This window comes from Mandrillus leucophaeus, unplaced genomic scaffold, assembly GCF_000951045.1.
Source record: "Mandrillus leucophaeus isolate KB7577 unplaced genomic scaffold, Mleu.le_1.0 Scaffold198, whole genome shotgun sequence".
Lineage (NCBI taxonomy): Eukaryota > Metazoa > Chordata > Mammalia > Primates > Cercopithecidae > Mandrillus > Mandrillus leucophaeus.
This window is the reverse complement of record NW_012102009.1, coordinates 1130817-1153457: the sequence shown is the minus strand read 5'-3', so window position 1 is coordinate 1153457 and position 22641 is coordinate 1130817. Positions and strand designations below refer to the sequence as shown.

At 33.1% G+C, this 22641-nt stretch overlaps 1 protein-coding gene across 10 annotated transcripts in view; it reads left to right on the top strand.

Annotated features, from left to right (window-relative positions):
* The window catches only part of TRIQK (triple QxxK/R motif containing), a 69706-nt gene that overhangs the window by 40773 nt on the left and 6292 nt on the right, over nucleotides 1-22641 (top strand). For 5 of the 10 annotated variants that reach the window (XM_011978624.1, XM_011978619.1, XM_011978626.1 and 2 more), the window contains 2 exons: nucleotides 3079-3160; nucleotides 20504-20589. In XM_011978624.1, coding sequence (XP_011834014.1) covers nucleotides 3100-3160; nucleotides 20504-20589 — 147 coding nt within the window. In that variant the 5' untranslated portion in view covers nucleotides 3079-3099. The remainder of the gene's footprint in view (nucleotides 1-3078; nucleotides 3161-20503; nucleotides 20590-22641) is intronic. The other 5 variants (XM_011978625.1, XM_011978620.1, XM_011978627.1 and 2 more) reach the window with 1 other exon arrangement.

The following is a 22641-nucleotide window of genomic DNA, read 5'->3' as shown; positions in this document are numbered from 1 at the left end:
CCTTTGCTTGCCCGAGGAAGAAAAGGAGAAAACTCAAATAAAATGGGAAACAAAAAGAAACATTACAACTGATACCACAGAAATGCAAAAGATCATTAGCGACTACTATGAACAACTATATACCAACAAATTGCAAAATCTAGAAGAAAAGAATACATTCCTTGGCATATAAAACCTACCAAAATAAAACATGACAGGACAGAATAGTTGAACAGACCAAGAATGAATCATGAGTTTGAAGCAGTAATAAAACATCTTCCATCAGTGAAAAGCCCAGGACCTGATAGATTCATTGTTGACTTCTACCAAACAGTTAAAGAAGAGCTAATGTTGTTTCTACTGAAACTATTCCAAAAAATTGAAGAGGAGGGAATACTTCCAAACTCATTTTACAAGGCTGGCATTACTCTGATACCAAACCAGACAAGAATACAATTTGAAAAAGGGGAATACTACAAGGTAATATCCCTGATGGACATAGATGTAAAAATCTCAACAAAATACTAGAAACCAAATTCAGCAACATGTTAAAAAGATAATGCATTATGATCAAGTGAGACCACCCCAGTGATGCAGGGATGGTTCAACGTTCACATATCAATAACCATGATGTATCACAACAACAGAATTAAGAATAAACACCATATGATCATTTCAGTAGATGCTGAAAAAGTATTCAATGAAATTTAACATTCCTTCATGATAAAATTAATATTTTAAAAATTTCTCTACTACCCAAAGTGATCTACCGATTTAATGCAATCTCTATCAAAATACCAATGACATTCTCCACAAAAATCCTAAAGAACAATCCTAAAATTCACATGGAACCGTGGAAGATCTCCAATAGCTAAAGCATTTCTGAGCAAAAAGAACAAAGCCAGAGCATCACACTATCTGATTTCAAATTATACTACAAATTTATAGTAATGAAACAATTGGGTACTGGCCTAAAAACAGACACATAGACCAATGAAACAGAACCGAGAACCTAGAACTAAATTAACACACTTAGAGTCTACTCATTTTTTGTAAGAGTATGAAGAAGTTACAATGGGGGAAATGAGGATTGTCTCTTTAATAAATTATCCTGGGAAAACTGGATATCTATATGCGGAAGAATGAAAGTAGATTCTCTATCTTTCATCATATACAAAAATCAACTCAGATGGATTAAAGACTTAAATGTAAGACATAAAACTATGAAACAACTAGAAAAAAACATTGAGAAAATACTTCAGGACATTGGTCTGGCAAAAATTTGGGGGGTAAGATCTGAAAAGCCCAGACAACAAAATAAAAAGTAGACACATAGGATTACATCAAGCTAGAAAGCTTCACAGCAAAGAAAACAATCGATAAAGTGAAGAGACAGCTTGCAAAATGTGAGAAAGTTTTTGTAAAATATTCATCAGACAAAGGATTAATACCCAAAATATATAACAAGCTCAAACAACTCAATGGCAAAACACAATTCAATTAAAAATGGGCAAAAGATCTGAATAGACATTTCTCAAAAGAAGATACAAATGGCCAACAAGTGTATGAAAAACATTCTCAACATCACTAACCATTAGGGAAATCCAAATTGAAAGCACAGAGAGATATCATCTCATCCTAGTTACGTGGCTACTATCAGAAAGACAAAAAATAACAAGTGTTGGTGGGGATGTGAAGAAAAAAGGGAATGGTCATACACTGTGGGTGAAGATGTAAATTGGGACACCATTATAGAAAACAATATGGAGGTTCCTCAATAAACTAAAAATAAACTACCACATGATCCAGGTATCTTACTCCTGAGTATATATCCAAAAGAAAGGAAATCAGTATGTGGAAGACATATCTGAACTCTCACGTTTATTGCAGCATTATTCACAGTAACCAAGATGTGGAAGCAACCTTGGCATCCATCAATAGATGAATGGATAGCAAAAATGTGGTCTCTATATACAATGGAATATTATTCAGCCATAAAAATGAAACTCTGCCATTTGCAGCAACATGGATGGAACTGAAGGTCATTATGTTAAGAGAAATAAGCCACGCACAGAAAGACAAATATTGGGTGTTCTCACTCATTTGTGAGAGCTGAAAAAGTAGATCTCATGGAGGTAGACAGTAGAATAGTGGCTACCAGAGGCAGGGATGGGAAGTGGGTAGAAGGGTAGAGAAGTTGGTTAAGGGATACAAAAATACAGTTAGATAGAAGGAATAATTTCTAGTATTCAGTAGTACAGTAGGAAAACTATGATTAACAATAATTTATTATATATTTCTGAATACCTAGAATAGAAGATTTGTTTTGCTCCCAACACAAAGAACATGTAAATGAGGTGATGGATATCCCAATTTTTCTGAATTGGTCATTACTCATTGTATACAGGTATCAAAATATTACGTATATCCCCCTAAAATATGTACAACTATAGTATATCAATAAAAACATGTTGAAGATTAAATCGAACAGTGCATATAATGTAATAAGCATGAAAATGTTAAGAAATGATAGTAGTTTTTATTGTTTACATTAAGAGGGGCAGAACTAGAACTGAAATTCATTTACTTTGGTTGTATATGTCATGCTTTTAAAAATAAAATACAAAATACTTGAGATTCAAACTTTAGCCTTAGTTTTAATGTAAGATAGTAAGTATATATATCCAAAATATATATACTTGGAAATAAACATGTTGCCAAAAGCATGCCAAAATCCCCAAGCTATCTAAGTAAATGCTACATGATTTTCATATTTACAGATATGTTATCTAACAATGTGGTTTAATTGAGCACTGATAGTACTTGATAAGATGAATGTTACCAAAAACAAATGATTGAGAAATTTAATTGCCAGCAATTGTATCGTTGATGATTTATATAAAAGAATTTTATTTTCTTTATGAATATTTAAAGGAAATAAGTCAAAGGTATTTGTACCCATTGCTTTAAAAATGAATTTTATAGAATAAACTTTTTAAGAATTTTTTTATAAAATAAATTTATTTATAAAATAAATGTTATAGAATTTTATAGATACTCTTTTTCAAAAAAATTTCATTATAATTATTTTCTTTTCAGCAGGCATTTTGGAGATCAAAGATGGGTAGAAAAGATGCTTCTACTATAAAACTTCCTGTTGATCAGTACAGAAAACAAATTGGTAAGCAATGAATTATCTTTGATACACTTCTATGAATTAAGATAAAAACACAATTATGCATATTAAGAAAATACATTTTCTCTAATACATATGATACACAGAAATATATGAGTGAAGAAGGACTTTATAGAGTTTTATGGAAGCAAAATTAAATGCAGTCCTGCTTACCAGTAAAGATATGAACTTCATGTATTTATGATTTTTCAGTGCTCTTATAATTTTAATTTAATAAAACAAAAAATAAATATTCTTTAGGCTGAATGCTTTTATATAATTAGCATTTTTGATTTTATAGTCCATTAAATCATTCCTTTGTGTATATATTATAACTTTTAATTCTGTTGACTCTTATTGGCAATAATTTGATAACTTCAAAATTCTGTAAAATGTGCTAAATAAGGTAGAACAAATGTCCTTTTATATGGAAACCTGAATTCAGAAAAAAAGAAAGAGAATTCTCCAGAGGTCATATGTGAAAGAAGGATGAAGGAAGACTGGAAATAAGGATTTGTAGATGGAACTGAGACTCCCAAATATATTTGGACCCTCAAAGAGATACTACCTTAGTAGAATGGTGGACTAGTAAAGCTCACTTAGCACAGGAAGATCACAGGAAGCTTACCTATTTTAAATTAGGCTCTAGGTGCAGGATTTTCTTTTCAAGGATACATGGAGTATTTCTAAAAAATTACCTACCTGCATACTAAGTCACAAAGAAAGTATCCAAGTTATAAAGAATCTATATCCTATAACTCATTTTTTAATCAAATGTAGTAAATTAGAAATTAGTTAGAAGCAAAAAGGTAACTTCCCCTTCTTCACCCAACCCTCTCCTTTAGTGCACTTTTTTTCCATCTCTACCATTGCTTCGGAAATACAAAATAAATAAATAAAAATAACTCTTCTAAATAACTAAAGGATAAACAAAGAAGTTACAATCGAAGTCAGAAAATAGAGATAATTGGTATCAAAATATAGTGTATATCTATTTCATAAATAAGACATAAAAAGTATACTCCATAAAGAAAAATATATTTCTGAAGAACAAAAGACATGCAAACAAATAAAAAATATTTGGAATACATATAGCCAATTAAGAATTTTTATAGCACATATTTAAGGTGTACAACATGACCTTTTGCTGTATACACACACATACACATACACATACATACACATACACACACACAGTAGATGATTACTACAGTCAAACCAATTAAAATATGCATCATCTCACATAGTACCTTTTCTGTGTGTGGTGAGTCCTAAAATCTACTCTCAGCAATTATCAGTGTACAATACAATATTATTAACTGTAGTTTTCATGTGATATATCAGATCTATAGTTTATGCATCCTACATAATTGCAACTTTATACCCTTGACCTATATCTCTGCTTTTCCCCTTCCCTCAAACTCTGGTAACCACTATTCCACTTTCTTTTTCTAGATATTTGACATCTGTTTTTTAAGATTGAAAAGATAAGAGAGATCATGCAGTAATTTTCTTTCTTTGTCTGGCCTACTTCACTTATGAAGTTTCTGTTTAGAGTTCTTTTTGTTTTATATTAATATTGGTAAAACACCTTTATTTTGTTAAGTATTCTGGTATTTTTCTTACGCCTTAATTTTAATCTATAAATTAATGATATAATTGATTTTTAAATATAGCTGGAGAATCTTTGTTTTCAAGCAAGCAAATTTCATTCTATATAATTTAATATGAATGAAAAATCTTGATATATTTTCACATTTTTATTTATATTTTTCATTTGTAGTGATTTTTCCTTTGCTAATCTCCACTCTAACCTTTTTTCTTGAAACTTTTTGACTGTGTTTTCTTTTTCACTCTTTAAATTTTCAACATTTTCCATTCCTTTTTTTCTTTTCTTTCCCTTTTTTGGGAAAGGGAGAGGAGAGTCTAAAGTTTTCATAGTTGACTTAATAAAGTATATTAAAATCCTTATTTAATCTAGACAATAAGGATTTTTAAACTTCTAAATGTGATTACTTTCTCCTATCTTTCACATATGATTTTTTTATTACACTTACTAGAATTTAAATATTCTTGAAGACAGAAGCTCCATCTGATTTTTTTTGGCATCTCTAATGATGTTCAGAGAAGGTACTTAATAAATATTTAAATAATCAATAAAGCAACTGTCCTAATTCTTAGTTGATTACAATTTTATATGCCCTTTGTTTAACCTAAACTGTTTACATTAATTTAAGTATTTTATCATTTTTCTTGAAATAGTAAGCAGTATGTTTAACTAAATTGAATATTTACTGGAATATGTTGTTCAATTTCTCTTAATTTTGCATTTTAGATTCCTGTTATTCTTTTTGTTGTTTGTCTTTCTTTTACTTCTCTACATCCCCATGGGTACCTTGCATATAACCACTTCTTAAATGTTTGTGGACTTTTTTTGTGTACTAATTGCAAACTCAAGATTGATATTATTTGTAACATCTTCTATTTAACTATAATTCCCCTCCATGTATAACTTGTTGCTTGGTTAGCATTGTTAATATGAATTTTCTTGGAAATTAATTTATATTTTATGAGCAACTTGGTTTATCTTTAGCAGCTTTAAGCTTAGTGCTTGTTTCTTAGTACTTAATGTGGTGTTAAATGATGATATGTTTTCTGTAATGGTAATGTATGACAAGCTGTTATGTCCAAGCATTGAAAAATTATCATTGGTTTGAACTGTTTCTATAACGAAATTAAAATGAAAATTTTGCACGAGATTTTTATTTTCAATGATGAATTTACCAGCCTGCTCTCTATATTCTGGATATCTCCAAATGATTTTGAGAAAAGTTTTACTTTTTGCGTGGTTTGCTTTTGTAGATAATACTTGCTTTTTTTCTTTAAGAAAATTGTCATCCTTTGCATGATTTATGAAATGTAAAGGTACGTTATGCTGATGGTAATCTACTGGATTATTTCTGGTTTTGTAGTTATTTTCATTTTATCAATTGGATTGGTTAATGTTTTACTTAGTTATTTTCCTGTGAGCATTTGTAATTTTATTCATCTTGAAGGTATTAAAATGCAGGCCATTTGTTTACTGACATATTTACTAAAGTTTTTTAACAAGATTCCATACAAAAGACTATTGACTCCCAGTTTTGTAGTGAGTCTTCTTTAGATATTTGTAGTTTGCAATACAGTAACTAAAAATTGTGTTCATATGGCAGTTGCAAATTTACTTTATATAACAAATTGTATTACTTTTATATGTAATTTAGGTAATACAAGAAAAGTAAGATTCCAAGTAGTGTGTTGCTTTTTGACGAAGGGAGGAGGGATTTGAAGCACTTGATGAGATTTTTTTCTAAAAATGTTGAAGGAAATATAAAAGTCTTCATTGCTGATTACCAAATATTATTTGCCAGTATTTTTGGCATGCTGTAAATAACTCATCTTCCAATAATTCATTTGAGTAATTAAATTTAGATTGCAAATTTTTCTTTTCAAATATTTTGACTCTTATCTCTCCGCTTTTCTATTGTATCTTAATTGGTGTGGTCTACATAAATGGACAATAAATTATATATCTTTGTTATAGAGATCAGACAGTGAATAGAACTTGGTATTCATCCCAGACAGAATTATGATTGAATGTATTTGCAAGATTAAAGCACTGAATTTACTTTTTTCTAATTAAAGGCAATTAAAGATTTCTAGACACAAATAAAAGACAATGAATTGAGGAATAAGTGCAGGAGCAAGTCCATTTGCAGGTGAAAAGATGTGCCTTTGAAGCAGAACCAGCTGTATTTTCATTGAAAGAATAACAGTTTAGGAAGCTTTTCTGCATGTGCTTGCTTGATAGCATAATGTACTCATAAGCAGCTTATGCAGTATTCAGAAAATAACAGTGCATTAATTTTTAAAGCAGCAAAGGCAGAGGAAGAGCAGTACTGCCACATGATGATAATGCGTGTGGCTAGTGTAAAGTCGACTGTTGAGAAAGAAAGAAACAGTGAGCTTCTAGAAAATGAACATTTATAAAACAATAACCAGATATTCACGTGATAATGAGCTTGAGCAGCAATATCAACAAAGGGCAAAGATACAGTCTTGTTTCTGGGCAAGGGTAAGGAATTGAACAGCAAAAAGCCAAAAGCAGTAAAGTAATCTATTTTTTTTTTTAAATTAAACTAAGGACACTCCCATGAAAAACCATGTCATAGTTAAAATGATTGCTTTAAACATGAAATGATGTCTGGCATAGATAACTTTTTAGAACATATGAATGACTGTATCCATCCCTAAAATAGTATAATATGAGGAATGGTAAATGATAACTATAAGGTATTTAAACAGTTATTATTTTTATTAAATATGTTTTTATATCTATTAATATTAATATATGTTTTCGTAGATCTCTTTGTATGCACTTAAATGTGTGTGTGTATGTGTGTGTGTGTGTTTTACAGGGACAGCACTAATGCCAGAGTTAAACATGTTTTATTCTTAGTGAATATATAAGCAAAGGAACTTTTAACACAGATGATATTTACTAATTAGAAATTATAACTTAAAATTGCTTTTAAAGTATTTTGTTTAAACTGCTGACACTACAGATTGTCTGCATAGTATATGCAAGTAAAAATTGTGAATTTCTGTGCTACCATCTTTGCTATCAAAAACTCCAGAAATAATTTGAAAATTCTTTTATATTAATGTTTATTTTTTAATGACGACTTTCCTTTTAGTTAATACTCATAATCCCTGTTTAAGACTTGAAGCAGGAAATTCTGTTGACTGTGTACCTTGAGTTTTCAAGTATATATTTTTAAACCATATTTAACAGGAGGACACAGAGAAGAACTAGTTTGGTTTGTTAAATTTGCTTGAATTGGTGGCTATACACACGTTGTTAAGTGAATGTTAGTCTTATGCAATTGGAAGAAACCATTCACAAAGGTAATCTTTTAGGGCCTGAGAACGATGTTTAAAATGATCCCAGGCTGAAGTATCTATTCCACTTTCGTCTTAGTTTTATAGGATGTGAGCCACAGATGGAAATAGCCATGATTCCAGAGAAAAACAAGAAATAGAAATGATGGTAGAAAGAGAAAGTCCCTCAGTGTCAAAATTTCAACTTATGTCAATCCCTACACAAATTTTCCTTTTCCCTTGTCTTTTGGAATCAATCAATCAATCAATCTCAATCTCTTTCTCTCCCATTTTCAAGTTATTTCAAGATGGATTTCTGTCATTTACAATGAAAATAATTCTGAAAATGATCTAAGGATGTCTCCAGCATCCTCCACAGCTACCCAAACATACATCCCAAACAAGCTTGAGCTGCTGTTCACTAAGTCCAGGATTTTTTTTTGCTGCTGCTGTTCTTTTTGAGGCGGAGTCTCGCTCTGTCTCCCAGGCTGGATGCAGTGGCGCCATCTCGGCACCCGCCACCACGCTCGGCTAATTCTTTTTTTTTTTTTTTTTTTTAAATTTTTAGTAGAGATGGGGTTTCACCGTGTTAGTAGTCTTCCTTTTATTATGTTGTGATTTGGCCTAAAGGAAGAGGAAGAAGTGTTTTTAAAATTTTGATAATGGTGACTTTACAGGGAAATTGATTGTATGGGGAAGATGAGTGTTACATTCTAGGAGCAAGCAAAGAAATACAGGTTCAGGCTATCATTCTCAATTCTCTAGTTGGTCATAATAGTTGTAACTCATGACTTCCCTTCAGTATTCATTTTAGATATTCTTAGTTTGAATCTCAGTTCAAGAATCTTAGTTTGCTGAGGGTCTTTGCCTTTAAAAATTTTTAAATGGTATTAAATTTTATGATTGGTTGAAGTCATACTTGAGTTGTCCCAGGAATTTCCTTACCTCTTCCCATATTCCTTTTGGCATGCGCTATGTATTAACAAACCATTTCAACGGATCTTGATAATCAGCACAAATTACCTCAGCCAACACTATGATTGCGCATTTTAGTAGTTTGCGCACAGGTATGTAGAATTCAGACTGCCTAGGTGGCTGGCTCAGCTTTCAATTCAGGAGAACTAGCATTGTATCTTTTGTTAGGTTACCTCTGTTTCCAAACCGAACAAAATACACTACTCAAACTTTGGCCACTGGGACAATTTCCCTTTTTCGTTGTCCTTTGGGTCCATCTTCAATGATTGCTCTAATACCATAGCAGTCTATTTCTAGCTGGTGTGAGAATATGATAAAGGTCTATCTACAAACATTTTTAATGTTAAAATTGTGTACCTAATCTTGTAGTTTATTGAACTAGATAACCTCCAGTTCATGACTGGTAGCTCAGGCCAGATGATTCCTGAGTCTCATGACAAGGTAGTCAGTTCTCCATCCTTTTGGTAGCAATCCAGGAGTTGTTTCTTAGCAGCTGCTACTTGCCGAAGGGGGTATGGCACTGTTCCAAAAGCCTAGAGACTGACACTTTTCTTTTATTCGGACCTGCTGAAGGGTAGCTTCTGTGTCTCAGTTAGCTAACAGTACTTCAGATCCCACTGATTCTACTATGTCATAGACTCCAAGAGATAGAGTATCTGTCACAGCAATCTACTGGAGAGCCTTTTATTGTTCCATGCTCTACTCAACTCTAGGAGCTTTTCAGGTCCCCTACATAGATAAAATAGGTACTATAGGTTTAAAAAACAAGAACATGAACAACCATGTATCCATCATCCAAGTTAAACATTGAAAATACACCAATAGCTGAGAAGCCTTTTATGTACTCCATCATAATTGCAATGCCCTCCATCTTTCCGAGAGATAACCACAATATTAATTTTGTATTAATTATCTTTAAGTACTTTCCACTTAAATTTGTGTCAGAAATCTATAATTTAGTTTTGTCAGTTTATATAGATGATCTTTATATAAATGAAATCATGTTGTATATATTGTTACAAAATTTGCTTTTACTGAATATCATGTTTTAGAGTTTTATCCTTGTTGATGGCTGTCGATATAGTTCATTCATTTTCTATGCTTTATGGCATTCCATTGTTTCTATATACTGGTATTTTTCTTTCAGTCTCCGGGTTTTGGACAGTTATCGATTATTCTTGGTTTTTTTTCTATGAATGCTGTTATGAACAATGCTTCTATGAATATTTTTAGACATGTCTGTTCATCGGTTTACATGTACAAGTTTCCCTGCAACATATACCTAGTAGAAGAGTGTTGTATCGTAAGTATGGATGTGTGACATACTCAAGTAATGTGAGTGTTGTTTTTGTTTTTTTAAGAAGTTGAGCCTATGCACCATGCTTGCTGGTGATGGTAATGGTAAATAGGGTGTGGCAAGTTAATCTTTAATTCTGGGAGACAATTCCAACATGCAGACCTCCATAAATTAGATTTAGGTAGCAAAGCTCTTTTAAAAGAATGTTTATTATTGTCTCTCTTATGTATATATCTGAATGAGGTGTCTCAGACACTTTCCAAGGCTTCTCCAAGACTTATATCATATCATTGTAATTGTGATATACTGTGTGGTTGTGAAGCAGTTAAAATCTCTGTGAATCATGTTTTTAAAACTGAGATGTGGAGTTTACCTACTCCTGCAGTAGGACTGTAAGTATACTGCTGTCCTTTCCAGTAAGGACAGACAGCCTCTTGCAGTATCTGTGATCAGGTCTGAGAAAAATGCATTGGCTTGGTTAGTTAATTAACTAGTTATTGCCATGTGCTAGGGACTTTGTCATTCTGGTACAGTAAGAAAATTCTACTATAATTTTAAATTTTCAGTAGTACTCAGTTGGTTTCCATGATATAATGAATCACAGTGAGGAAATAAACAGGCAAGTGAAAATAATCAGTGTGACTGCATATATAAAGTTTTTCATCATATAGTCAACCTCTGAAATTTCCCAGGAGTATACATTTCCTTTTCTTTTTTAGTAAAGAAAGGGAGTAATAGTTCTACCTCACACTCACTAACAAAATAGCTGTTAGATCACATATTGGGGAGCCAAGCTGGAGATCCTGTCTGTTTCCATTATCATTTGAGCCCATGTATTCAAAAATTGGGAAATGAACACAGGGTCTGTTCTGGATCACTGAGTCTGCCATTAGGAATTGATTTTTTTAAATAAACTGATCTGTTAAACTCCTTCTGGGAATTAGTGGTCTTTGGATCTTTGCACTTTGATATTTCTAATATTGAAATTGTTTCTATCATCTACCCACATGGCTTCTTTCCTAACTCCATTCGAGTATAAGCTCAAATGAAATCTTATTAAGGAGTACTTCTTTGACTGCCATATCTAAAACAATACATATCTTGCTATCATTGTCTGCCCGTTGACAAGTGTATTCTTTTTAGTGCTTTTTATCACCTGATAAATTGAACAATTTTTGTTTGTTTATTATTTGTCTTTTACACAAGGGTTGGATTAACAGGCACTTGACCTGTTTCATTTACACATTAGTTATCAACCTGAACGTAATACTCATTTCTGTGCTTTGTTTTGGTCACACACTATTGGGAAAAAATTATTGATAGAAATAAATAGTTAAATATGATAGGTATCTTAGTATAGATCAAGCAATTTCAGGATACTCTTCAATTAAACTGATCACAACATGAGAAGAGCAATAGGAAATTTTATTCTGCAACAGAATCACAGGCACATAGAGCCTGCAGTTTTTATTATTAATATAAAATGTCAGCAACCAGGGTATAATAATCCTCCTAACTATGCATGTACCTTTCACTTTTTATAGCAAAACTATTAGGCTATAATAAGAATATGCATCAAGCAGAGACACCAATATCTTGCCTGGCATTTAATTATCAAAAACACCTATGCTACAATAGTATATTCACTTATATAATTCTTTATATGTAGACATGTAAGTGCTTGAATTATTTAAAAAAATCTACTGTCTGGATAAAACTTCCATAACAATGACAAATGTTGAAGCTGCTCTTAAATGAGCACAGCAAAGTCAAATGATATAAATAATAATTAGGAAAACCAACACTAAAAATGAATGCATTTCTTATTTCCATTACATTAAAATGTGAAATGTATTGGATTACTAAAGTTTTTAAAATGTTAAAATTTTGAACATAATTTAGAATATATTTAAAAATAGGAAATTGAATAAAAATTGATTTGAGTTAGTCTGGAAAGTTAGGTATATATTTTATAATTTCTAGGGCAACCATTAAAACATTGATCTAGAGTCAAAATCACAATACATAATTTAAATGGAATGCTAAAAAGTGTTCAAGTAATCCAGAAAGAAGGAAAATGAAAGAGCAACAAAATCAAGGGAACAAAGAAAAACAAACAATAAAATGTTAGACCTTAATGAAAACATATCAATAGTTTTATTAAATGTGAACACCTAAATACACTAATTGAAGGACAGATTTTCACATTGAAATTGTATAAAATTACTTACATATAGGCTGTATATAAGAAATTAGCCTCATGAGCAAAATGGCTGAACAGAATCCTCTAGTGATCATTCCCCCCCCCCAGGAAGACCAAACTGAACAACTATCCATACAAAAAAGCACCTTCATAAGAAGCAAAAAACAAGTGAACCGGTACCTGGCTTTAACATCATATTAAGGAAAGAGGCACTGAAGAGAATTTGAAAGACAATCTTGAGTCACCTACACCACCCCTTTCCCATACTTCACCATTGGCCATGTGGTGTTGAGAGAGAATCTGTGCATTTGCAGGAGGGAGAGTGCAGTGATTGTGGGAATTTGCATTGGAACTCAGTGCTGCCCTGTCACAGTGGAAAGCCACACAGGGAAGAATTTAGCTAGTGCCCACAGAGGGAGCATTTAGACTAGCCCTAGCCAGAGGCAAGTCTTCTATCCTGGTGGTACGAACCTGAGTTTTAGCAAGCCCCATCACCATGGACTAAAAGCCTCTGGGATCCTAGATAAATGTGAAAGGCAGTCTAGGCCACAAGGACTGCAATTCCTTGGCAAGTCCTCGTGTTGTGCTGGACTCAGAACCAGTGGACTTGGGGCACATGTCATCAGAGATGAAAAAGGAGGTATCACAAGTGATATTTCAGAGAAAAAAAAAAGTAGAAGCTACTTTGGGTAACTGAATGCCAATAAATTAGTTAACCTAGAGGAAATGGATAAATTCCTAGACTCATACAACTCACTAAGATTGAACCATGAAGAAATCCAAAACCTGAATAGAACAATAACAAGTAATGAGATCAAAGCCATAATACATCTTTCAACAAGGAAAAGCCCAGAACCCGATGGCTTCATTGCTGGATTCTACCAAACATTTGAAGAGGAAATAATACCAATCCTACTCAAACTTCCAAACAATAGAGGAGAAAGGAATGGTTTCAAACTGATTTTACAAGGCCAGTATTACTGTAATACCAAAAGCAGACAAGAACACATTTAAAAAAGAAAACTACAGGCCAGTATCCCTGATGAACATTGATGCAAAAATCCTCAACCAAATTTTGGTAAACCAAAGTCCAACAACACATTAAAATATTATTCACCATGAGCAAGTGGGATTTATCCCAGGGGTGCAAGGATAATTGAACATACACAAATCAAACAATGTGATACATCATATCAACAGAATGAAGGACAAAAACTGTATAAACATTTCATTAATGGTGAAAAAGCATTTGATAAAAATTTAACATCTCTTCATGATAAAAAACCCCTCAAAAAAACTGGGTATAGAAAGAACGTACCTCAACCTAATAAAAACTGTATATGATAGACCCACAGCTAGTATCATACGAATGGGGGAAAACTGAAAGCCCTTTCTCTAAGATCTGGAACAAGACAAGACTGCTCACTTTCCACTACTGTTATTCAACGTAGTACTGGAAGTCATAAATAGAGCAATCAGATAAAAGAAAGAAATAAAGGACATCCAAAATGGAAAGGAAGAAATCAAATTACCCTTGTTTGCATATGATATGGTCTTCTATTTGGAAAAAACAAAAGACTTTATGAGAAACTATTAAAACTAATAAGCAATTTCAGTATAGTTGCAAGAGTTGATTTTTGTACAAAATCAACATACAAAAATCAGCAGGATTTCCATATGCCAACAGCAAAGAGTCTGAAAAAAAAAATCGAGAAAGTAATCCCATTTGCAATAACTGCAAATAAAACAAAATACCTAGGAATAAACTTAAGCAAAGAAGCTAAATATTTCTATAATGAAAGCTATAAAACTATGATAAAAATTTGAAGAGAACACACACAAAAAAAGGAAAAATATTCCATGTTTTTTTATTGGAAAAATCAGTATTGCTAAATTGTTTATATTACCCAAAGCAAACTACAAATTCAATGCAATCTCTATCAAAATGCCAATGAAATTCTTTACAGAAATGGAAAAAGGAATCCTAACATATTAAATCAAAAAAGCCTCAGAATTGCCTAAGTCATCCTGAGCAAAAAGAACAAATCTGGAAGAATCATATTAACTGACTCCAGATTATACTGCGGAACTGTAGCAACCAAAACAGCATACTACTCTCATAAAACCAGACACATACACCAATGAAACAGAATAGAGAACCCAGAAACAAATTATTTCATCACAGTGAGCTCATTTTTGACAAAGGTACTAGGAACATACATTAAGGAATGAACAGTCCTTTCAAACAATGGTGCTGTGGAAACTGGATATCTATATTCAGAACACAGAAACTAGAACTCTATCTTTTACCATATACAAAAATCAAATCAAAATGGATTAAAGACTGAAACCTCAAACTATGAAACTAGTAAAGGAAAACTCTCCAGGAATTTGGACTGGGTAAAGATTTCTTGAATCGTAGTTCACAAGCACAGACAACCAAACCAAAAATGGAGAAGTGGGATTACATCACATTAAAAAGCTTCTGCACAGCAAAGGAAACTGTCAATAAAGTGAAAAGGACAACCCACAGAATGGGAGAAAGTATTTGCAAACTATCTAACGAAGGATTAATAACTGGCATACATAAGGAGCTCAAACAACCCAATAGGACAAAGTTTAATAATCTGAGTTTTGAATGAGCAAAAGATCTGAATAGGCATTTCTCAAAAGGAGCATACAAATTGCAAACAGGTATATGAAAAGGTTCTCAAAACCGTTAATCATCAGAGAAATGCAAATCAAAAATACAATGAAATATCATCTCACCCCAGTTAAAATGGCTTTTATCCAAAAGGTGCAAGAACGAATGCTGGTGAGGATGTGGAGGAAAGGAAAACCTCATACACTGTTGGTGGGAATGTAAATTAGTGCAAGCACTATGGAAAACAGTTTGGAGGTTCCCCAAAAACCTAAAAACGGAGCTACCAGATGATCCAGCAACGCTATTGCTAGGTATATACCCAAAAGAAAGGAAATCCGGATACCAAAAAGTGCAAGACCAGCCTGGACAATACGGCAAAACGCCATCTCTACTAAAAATACAAAAATTAGCCAGGCGTGGTGGTGCATGCCTGTAATCCCAGCTACTTGGAGTCTGAGGCAGGAGAATTGCTTGAACCTGGGAGGCGGAGGTTGCAGTGAGCCAGCATCGCGCCATTGCACTCCAACCTGGGAGACGGGTGAAACAACATTTAAAAAAGGAAAAAGAAAAAAAATGCAATGTTAGCACAAGCATACCACAGATATTCCCATTCCAAAAGGGAGAAATAGTCAAGAAAAAAGGAGTAACAGATTCCAAGCAAGTCCAAAACCCATCAGGGAAAACGACATTAAATCTTAAAGCTGGACAATAATATCCTTTGACTCCACGTTCCACATCCTGGTCACACTGGGGCAGGCATTGGGCCCCCAAGACCTCAGACAACCCTCCCCATATGGCTTTACTGGGCTCAAAGACCTAGCAGCTCTCTGAGGTTGGAGTCTTTTGCCTGGTTCTTTCCAAGGCTGCAACTGCACACTGGTAGCTCTGTAATACTTGAGTCTCTGAGGTGGCTTTTCTGCTGTGGCTTCACTAGGCATTGCCCTAGTCAGGGCTCTCTGCCGTGGCTTCATCCCTGCAACAAGTTTCTGCCTGGGCCCCCAGTCTGTCCAGAACATGTTTTGAAATCTAGCTGGAGGCCTCCATGGCCTCACAGCTCATGAAATCAGCAGGTCTGCAGAATCGGCACTACATGAACCCTGCTAAGACTTACCCCTTGTGCCTCCTGGAGCTGCAGCACAAGCTTCACCTGGGCCTGCTGAAGCCACAGCTGGCATGACTGAGGGGTGCTGTGATGGAATGTGAGAAACAGAGTCCCCAGGCAACTCCAAGTAGCGAATACAGAGGTAGCCTGGAGGCCTCTATGGAGACCTTGCCCTTAAGATCTTCTGGACTCAGAGATCTCTGAAATGCCTTTGGGGGTCTTTCATTCTCCTGATGAATAGCACCTGGTCCTCTTCTCTCCCTAGTAATCTCTTTAGCAAAGGGTTGCTTGGTCATGCCTTTAGTATTCTCTCCTCAACACACTTTTAAAAAATTCTTTACATGGCCAGGCTGAGAGTTTTATATATCTTTCCCTTCTGTTTCTCTTTTAATTGTAAATTTTACCTCTTAATCATTTCTTTTTTTTTGCACTGCTCACTATATGAGGTCAAAGGCAGTCATGCAACTCCTTCAGTATTTTGCTTAGAAATTTATTCTAGCAGATACTTTAGTCCATTGCTCATAAATTCTGTCTTCCATATAAAGTCTTTGACATGGAAGCAATTCAGCTATGTTCTTTGCCAATTTATAACAAGGATGGCCTTTACTCCACGTCCCAATATGATGTCCCCCATTTCCATCTGAGACCTCATCGAAATGGCCTTTACTTTTCATGTTTCTATGAATATTCTGATTATGACCACTTAAATAACCCCTAAGAAAATTCAGACTTTCCTTACAGCTCACCATTTCTTCTGAGCACCCCCAGAATCACATTTAATGCTTCCTTCATAGCAATACAGGGTTTTTCTAGCCTGCTCGTTCAAAGTCATCCAGCCCCCTCCCCGTTGCACATTTCCAAAGCCACTTCCACATTTTCAGGTGTTTGTTATAGCAGCACCCCTACTTCTTGGTACCAGTTTTCTGTCTTAGTCCATTTGGTGCTGCTATAACAAAACCTCTGAAATTGGAAAATATATAAAGAACAGAGATTTATTTCTTACAATTGTGGAGACTGGGAAGTCTAAGCTTAAGGGGCCTGCATCTGGCAAGGGCCTTGTGAATGCACTACCCCATGGTGGAAGGCAGAAGGGCAAAAGAGCATGCACAAGAGAGAATGAGGAAGTAAGCCAAATTTATCTTTCTATTATGAACTAACTTCCGTGATAATTAACCCACTCTCACAATAATGGCATTAATTTATTCATGAGAGCAGAGTCCTCCTGATCCACTCTCCTCTTAAAGATCCCACCTCTCAAAACTGTTGCACTGGAAATTAAGTTTCCAACATGAATTGTGTGGGAAACATTCAAACCACAGCAGATGACCACTAAGGTAACTGTGCAGAGACTCCAGTGACCATATACTATTGAATACAGTCTTTATAGAATTAGTTCGGAAAAGTTACTAAACAAAGGTATTCTAACAACAACAACAACAAAGAGCAAATAACAGTAACAACAAACCTCAGGAGTGATCTAATTTGCAGAGTTTCCACGTTACGTTATCAAATATGTTTGATTTTCAATTTAAAATTATGAAACGCATAAAGAACTAAAAGAGTAGTTCATACTCAGAAAAATGCAGTAGACCTGTTCCTAGGGAAGCTCAGACACTGGACTTGATTGAGGCCCCAGATTGGCTTCAGAGGCTTGAATTATCAAGTTTTTCTCTCCACATACGATTTAATGAGCAGCTGTCAAATAGCTACTTTGGTTATTGCATCACTGATACAACCAAAATCAGAATCAGTTGTTCAAGAAACAGTCTACATATAAAATTTAGGTTATGTAAGTGTGTGTGTGTGTGTGTGTGTGTTTTTCCCTGGGTGTAAGTACTCAGAAGGCAGGGACTTCTATATTTTATATTTTTTACCATCATGTGGGCATAGGTATCTTTCTTGAAGCCATAAATAATGTTGAAAACCTCTTTGGGTACAATGGAACGATCTGGTTTTAGTTATAAAGAACTTAGCAGACACTCCTGTAAATGTTTTCACTTAGTAAACTAAAACCACATTTTACAATATACATTTTTGGATATCTTAGTCGACAAGGAGAATACTAAATTTATGACAGATGCACTGCTTGGAAAAGTACCAGGTATACAATAACTTTTAATACTGTCTTTTTATTATCAGTACAGTTTCAAATGTTAATATCAACTTGAATACAAATCTGGAAGTATTATTCTCTAAGAATATAAGAGTTGAATTGAAATAGAATATTAGAATAGAATATTTAACCAATGGTTTTATGGCAGTTGAAGTAGAGTGATAAATTCTCATTTTAGTATTAACTCTTAGATATTTGAGTGTGTTTTATGACAGATACATTATCCAAAATATTTCATATCTGTATAAAAAGTATGAGTTAAGATAATCCTCTTGCATCTGTTTATTCCCTCCTAACCCCACCATCACATCAAGAGATTATTATAGGGCATATACAGGATAAAATAAGAAATTGCTTTGTGATAAGTCCGCAATCTTCAAATATCTTTTAGAATTCTCGTTAGAAGCTTGCTTTGTAACCCTGACTGGAGGCCTTTGATGTGTCACCATTTTCATTGTTCTGAACTGTTTATATCTCAGCAGGAATAATGACACGAATAGTTTGACTGTGGAGATGTGAAATTAGAGTGAACACTTGTCAAGATTTTTTCATCAAAATTAAATATTGCTCATTTAAAATGGGTCAGAGTAACATTTTTCTGTATTTTGTTCATTCCATTATTTAAATTTAGATCATTTGATACATATTATGACAATTGGCTCATTTTTAGATCATCAAACCCCATCATCAAGTAATATTTATTATTCTTCTGCATGCTCATTGATGCAGAGTTATTACTATACAGTAGCAGTTAAGGAAAGAGCATACAATCATTTAAAAACAAAATACCTTGCTTTCCAGCCAAACAAACACTTTTATGTGTCTAATGGACACAAATACAGTGTTTCTTCACTACGCCCATCCATTTCACTCTCATTTGACTACCATTTCTAGTTCTAAAACTCTATATGAAACTTTAAAGATACTTTTGAATCATTAGCAGACACATTAAGATGTATTGCACATTAAATTTTTTATGATATAATTGAGTTTAGACCAACTGCTTTTAAATTTATTTCAATGTGAAGAAGGTGTGGAAATTAAAGTTAGAATTTGTATTATTTAGATGAAGGGAATGTAGCGATGAGTTTTGTAAAGGAACTGGTCGTTGAAAGGAAAGGAAAAGGATAAAAATAAAACAAAATAAGAATCTAAAATAGCCAGAGAGATTATCCAATCATGTATTAACTCCTCCTGAGAATAACATATTATACTTATGTTTGAGGCTCATTTTGCCTCAGTTCCTAGTTAAGAGTTGGCTAACAAAAGATATATCATTTTAATGAGTGCTTTCACTGCTCGGGTTCTTGTTGTTAAACCTATATTCTCCCCAGGCTGTATAATCCACTTTTTTACTCTTTGCTGGAGTCACTAGATGATACACAAAGGAAATTTTGTGGCACCAACTCAGTTTCGCATATTTTTGGCTGTGAAATGTGGAAGAGATTATTCAAACTAATATCTAAATGTAGCTATCCTATAACTTCTATCTAGCCATGTTAATTTTGTTCTCTATTAAGAGGAGATAAAAGTTAAATACATATTGTTCTAATGAATTCAGGTGAGGCTAAAAGTTAAGTATTTATAGGTTTCTTCTTTAGTCTTTTACTCAGTATATATAATTACATAATATAATTATATAGAAAACTTGGGGATATTTCTCACTTATGTTTTGAATGCTTAATGTATCCATAATAAAATGCATTTATAATGAACTGTTACTTTTCGGAAGACAAAGTTAACTTTACCTATTGATGGGATCTTATATATACTCATTTACTTATGCATTTGTTTCCAAATGCTTCCAAAAGGTTTTTCTTTACTTTAAATTTTGTGTTCTGTAAAACAAGTTATCTTTTTTGACATTCACTATACAGCAAATCGAAGATGTCCGTCAGTATCTTCTTCCTGAAAAAGTAAGAGAGAAGGAAAAGTTGACCTTTTGGTGACAAGTTTATGGTTACCACAACTGGAAACGACTTTGCAACTCTGTGTCCCTGTTTCACTGTATTTAAACATTCTTTGACATTTCAAATGATTGTTAAACTTAATTATATATAAGCATAACTCATTGTCTGAAACTATTTCTTTTTAGGTAAACAGGATTATAAAAAAACTAAACCTATTTTACGAGCAACCAAATTAAAAGCAGAAGCAAAGAAAACAGCAATAGGCATAAAGGTAAACCTCTATTTGATAACTTTAAAATTTGATATGTGCATGCCATTTCATTTTCTAAAACTGGATTGCATAAATGTTGAATTCTAAATGTTTTATGACATTTCACAATCTAAATAGGATGCCAGACTTGAAGGTTTTTGTAAAGAATTTACTTAATGGAAAACATCCTTCCCATTCTGAGATTTTGGAGGGTCTTAAAACGGTGTCACTTAAGAGAATCAGTTATACTTAAAGGTGCAATTTATTTTCTCTCTAGCTACTGTGTGTATTATTCAGACATTTCAGTGATGTATGTGGCGTTCGTCAGAAATTTCTTTCGTTTTTCAATAAATTTCATTTTATAGTTGTTTAAATTGCAGTTATAATTATATATACTGAGATCATTAATATATGTAATTTTACTCTACTTATTTTATTGTTGTCAGTACTCTCTGATGAAATTATAATGGCATTCCTAAACTTGTTCTTTCAGAATACCAGTGTTTTATCTGCTTAAGAGGGATAAATACAACTGAGAATGATGTTAGCAGATATTAATTTAATGTGCTAACACAATGAAGCTCAACAAATTGCAGTTAAATTATTGACCATGTCAATCTTTTGCCAGGTATTTAGAGTTGAATTAAACTATTAATGGAAGAATTAATTTGACAACTCTACTATTAAAGGTGTAAAACAAAAATGACCAGTACATATATTTTATTTAAATATTAACATGTTAAAAGGAGATTTTGGGTTTTATCTGGCAGATGAAAAATCAATTTTTCTGAGTTATAGCTTACAGCAAATGCCAAGGTATTACTACCAAGCTGTAACAGCTGTTGAACTGCCAGATGATATATTTGGTTGTCTTCCAGAATTTGCTATTATGATCACGAAACACTGCCTTCTTTTCGCTCCTGATTGCTGATTTTGATCAAGCATTGCCGTGTGATGCAGTATGTTTGCACAACACCATTTCTTCAGTGCTGTGTGTCAGTTTTTATTGAAAAGAAAAGTAAATTGCCTTTTTGTTCAAACGAGAGAAGATTCATCTTTTGAAGTATTTTTCTAATTTCATGTGAAATTTCATTCATTAAAAAAATTCTTTATGACGTGACTTTTTTAAAAAGCAGTGTTGAGTTTTTTAAACTTTTACATTTGGTTACTTGATGACCATTTCTTGAAGCGAGAACATTGTCTGTCATTGCCCTCCAAGGCAATATGTCACTTACTTTTATCTTTCACAGTACAGTGGGATATTTGTTGTTTTAGTTAGTTTGTTTGTTTCTTAGAAAAATATGGAGTAACAAAAACCGCTTGTGGCACAATATGATGAGAATTTAGATATTAGGATTTGAGAAATAGTGCAGCTATTTATTTATTTATATACCACCTTTATACACACACCTTTGTATACATTTGCTCCTATAATTGTTGTTATTCTTTAAATTTGAAGAAATAATAATGTTCCCAGTATGAGATAAGGCCTGCCTTATAGTGCAGTTATCTAGTATCTTTTTCAAAACACTGTAGAATTTGCTAATCTTTCTAGGAAAAAACATTTTTCTTAGATTTTATTTAATATTTAAAGTGTCAATAGAAAACTTTCAAACTGACAGCAGAATATAGCTCCTTTTTAATAAGTTAGCATATCATTTTGATTTGTAAACCTGTGGAAAACAAAAACCTTAACCTTAAATATTACTTACTTGGCTTGAAAATTTATGTGAAGAGCCTATTAAGATGATATGAAACTTTTTAGAATCAGGACCTTGAAGATGTTTTACATTTCAAATCTGGCATACTAATTAGTTTGCCCTGTCAAACTTTGATTGCCTTGTCATTTTGGCATAGGATTTTAAATAACAAAGTTTCTTTCAGCAATTGCCATTTAATGCTTTTTAATTTCCCCAGTGAGTGATTTTATCCATATTGATAATGTCAGAGAAGCAACTAAGGACTAATGAACATCAAACATATTTTACTCTTATCTAGTTGATATAGAACGATCGTAATATTGTAATATCTTATCACTTTACTACATAGTATTTTGAATGAATCATAGAGATA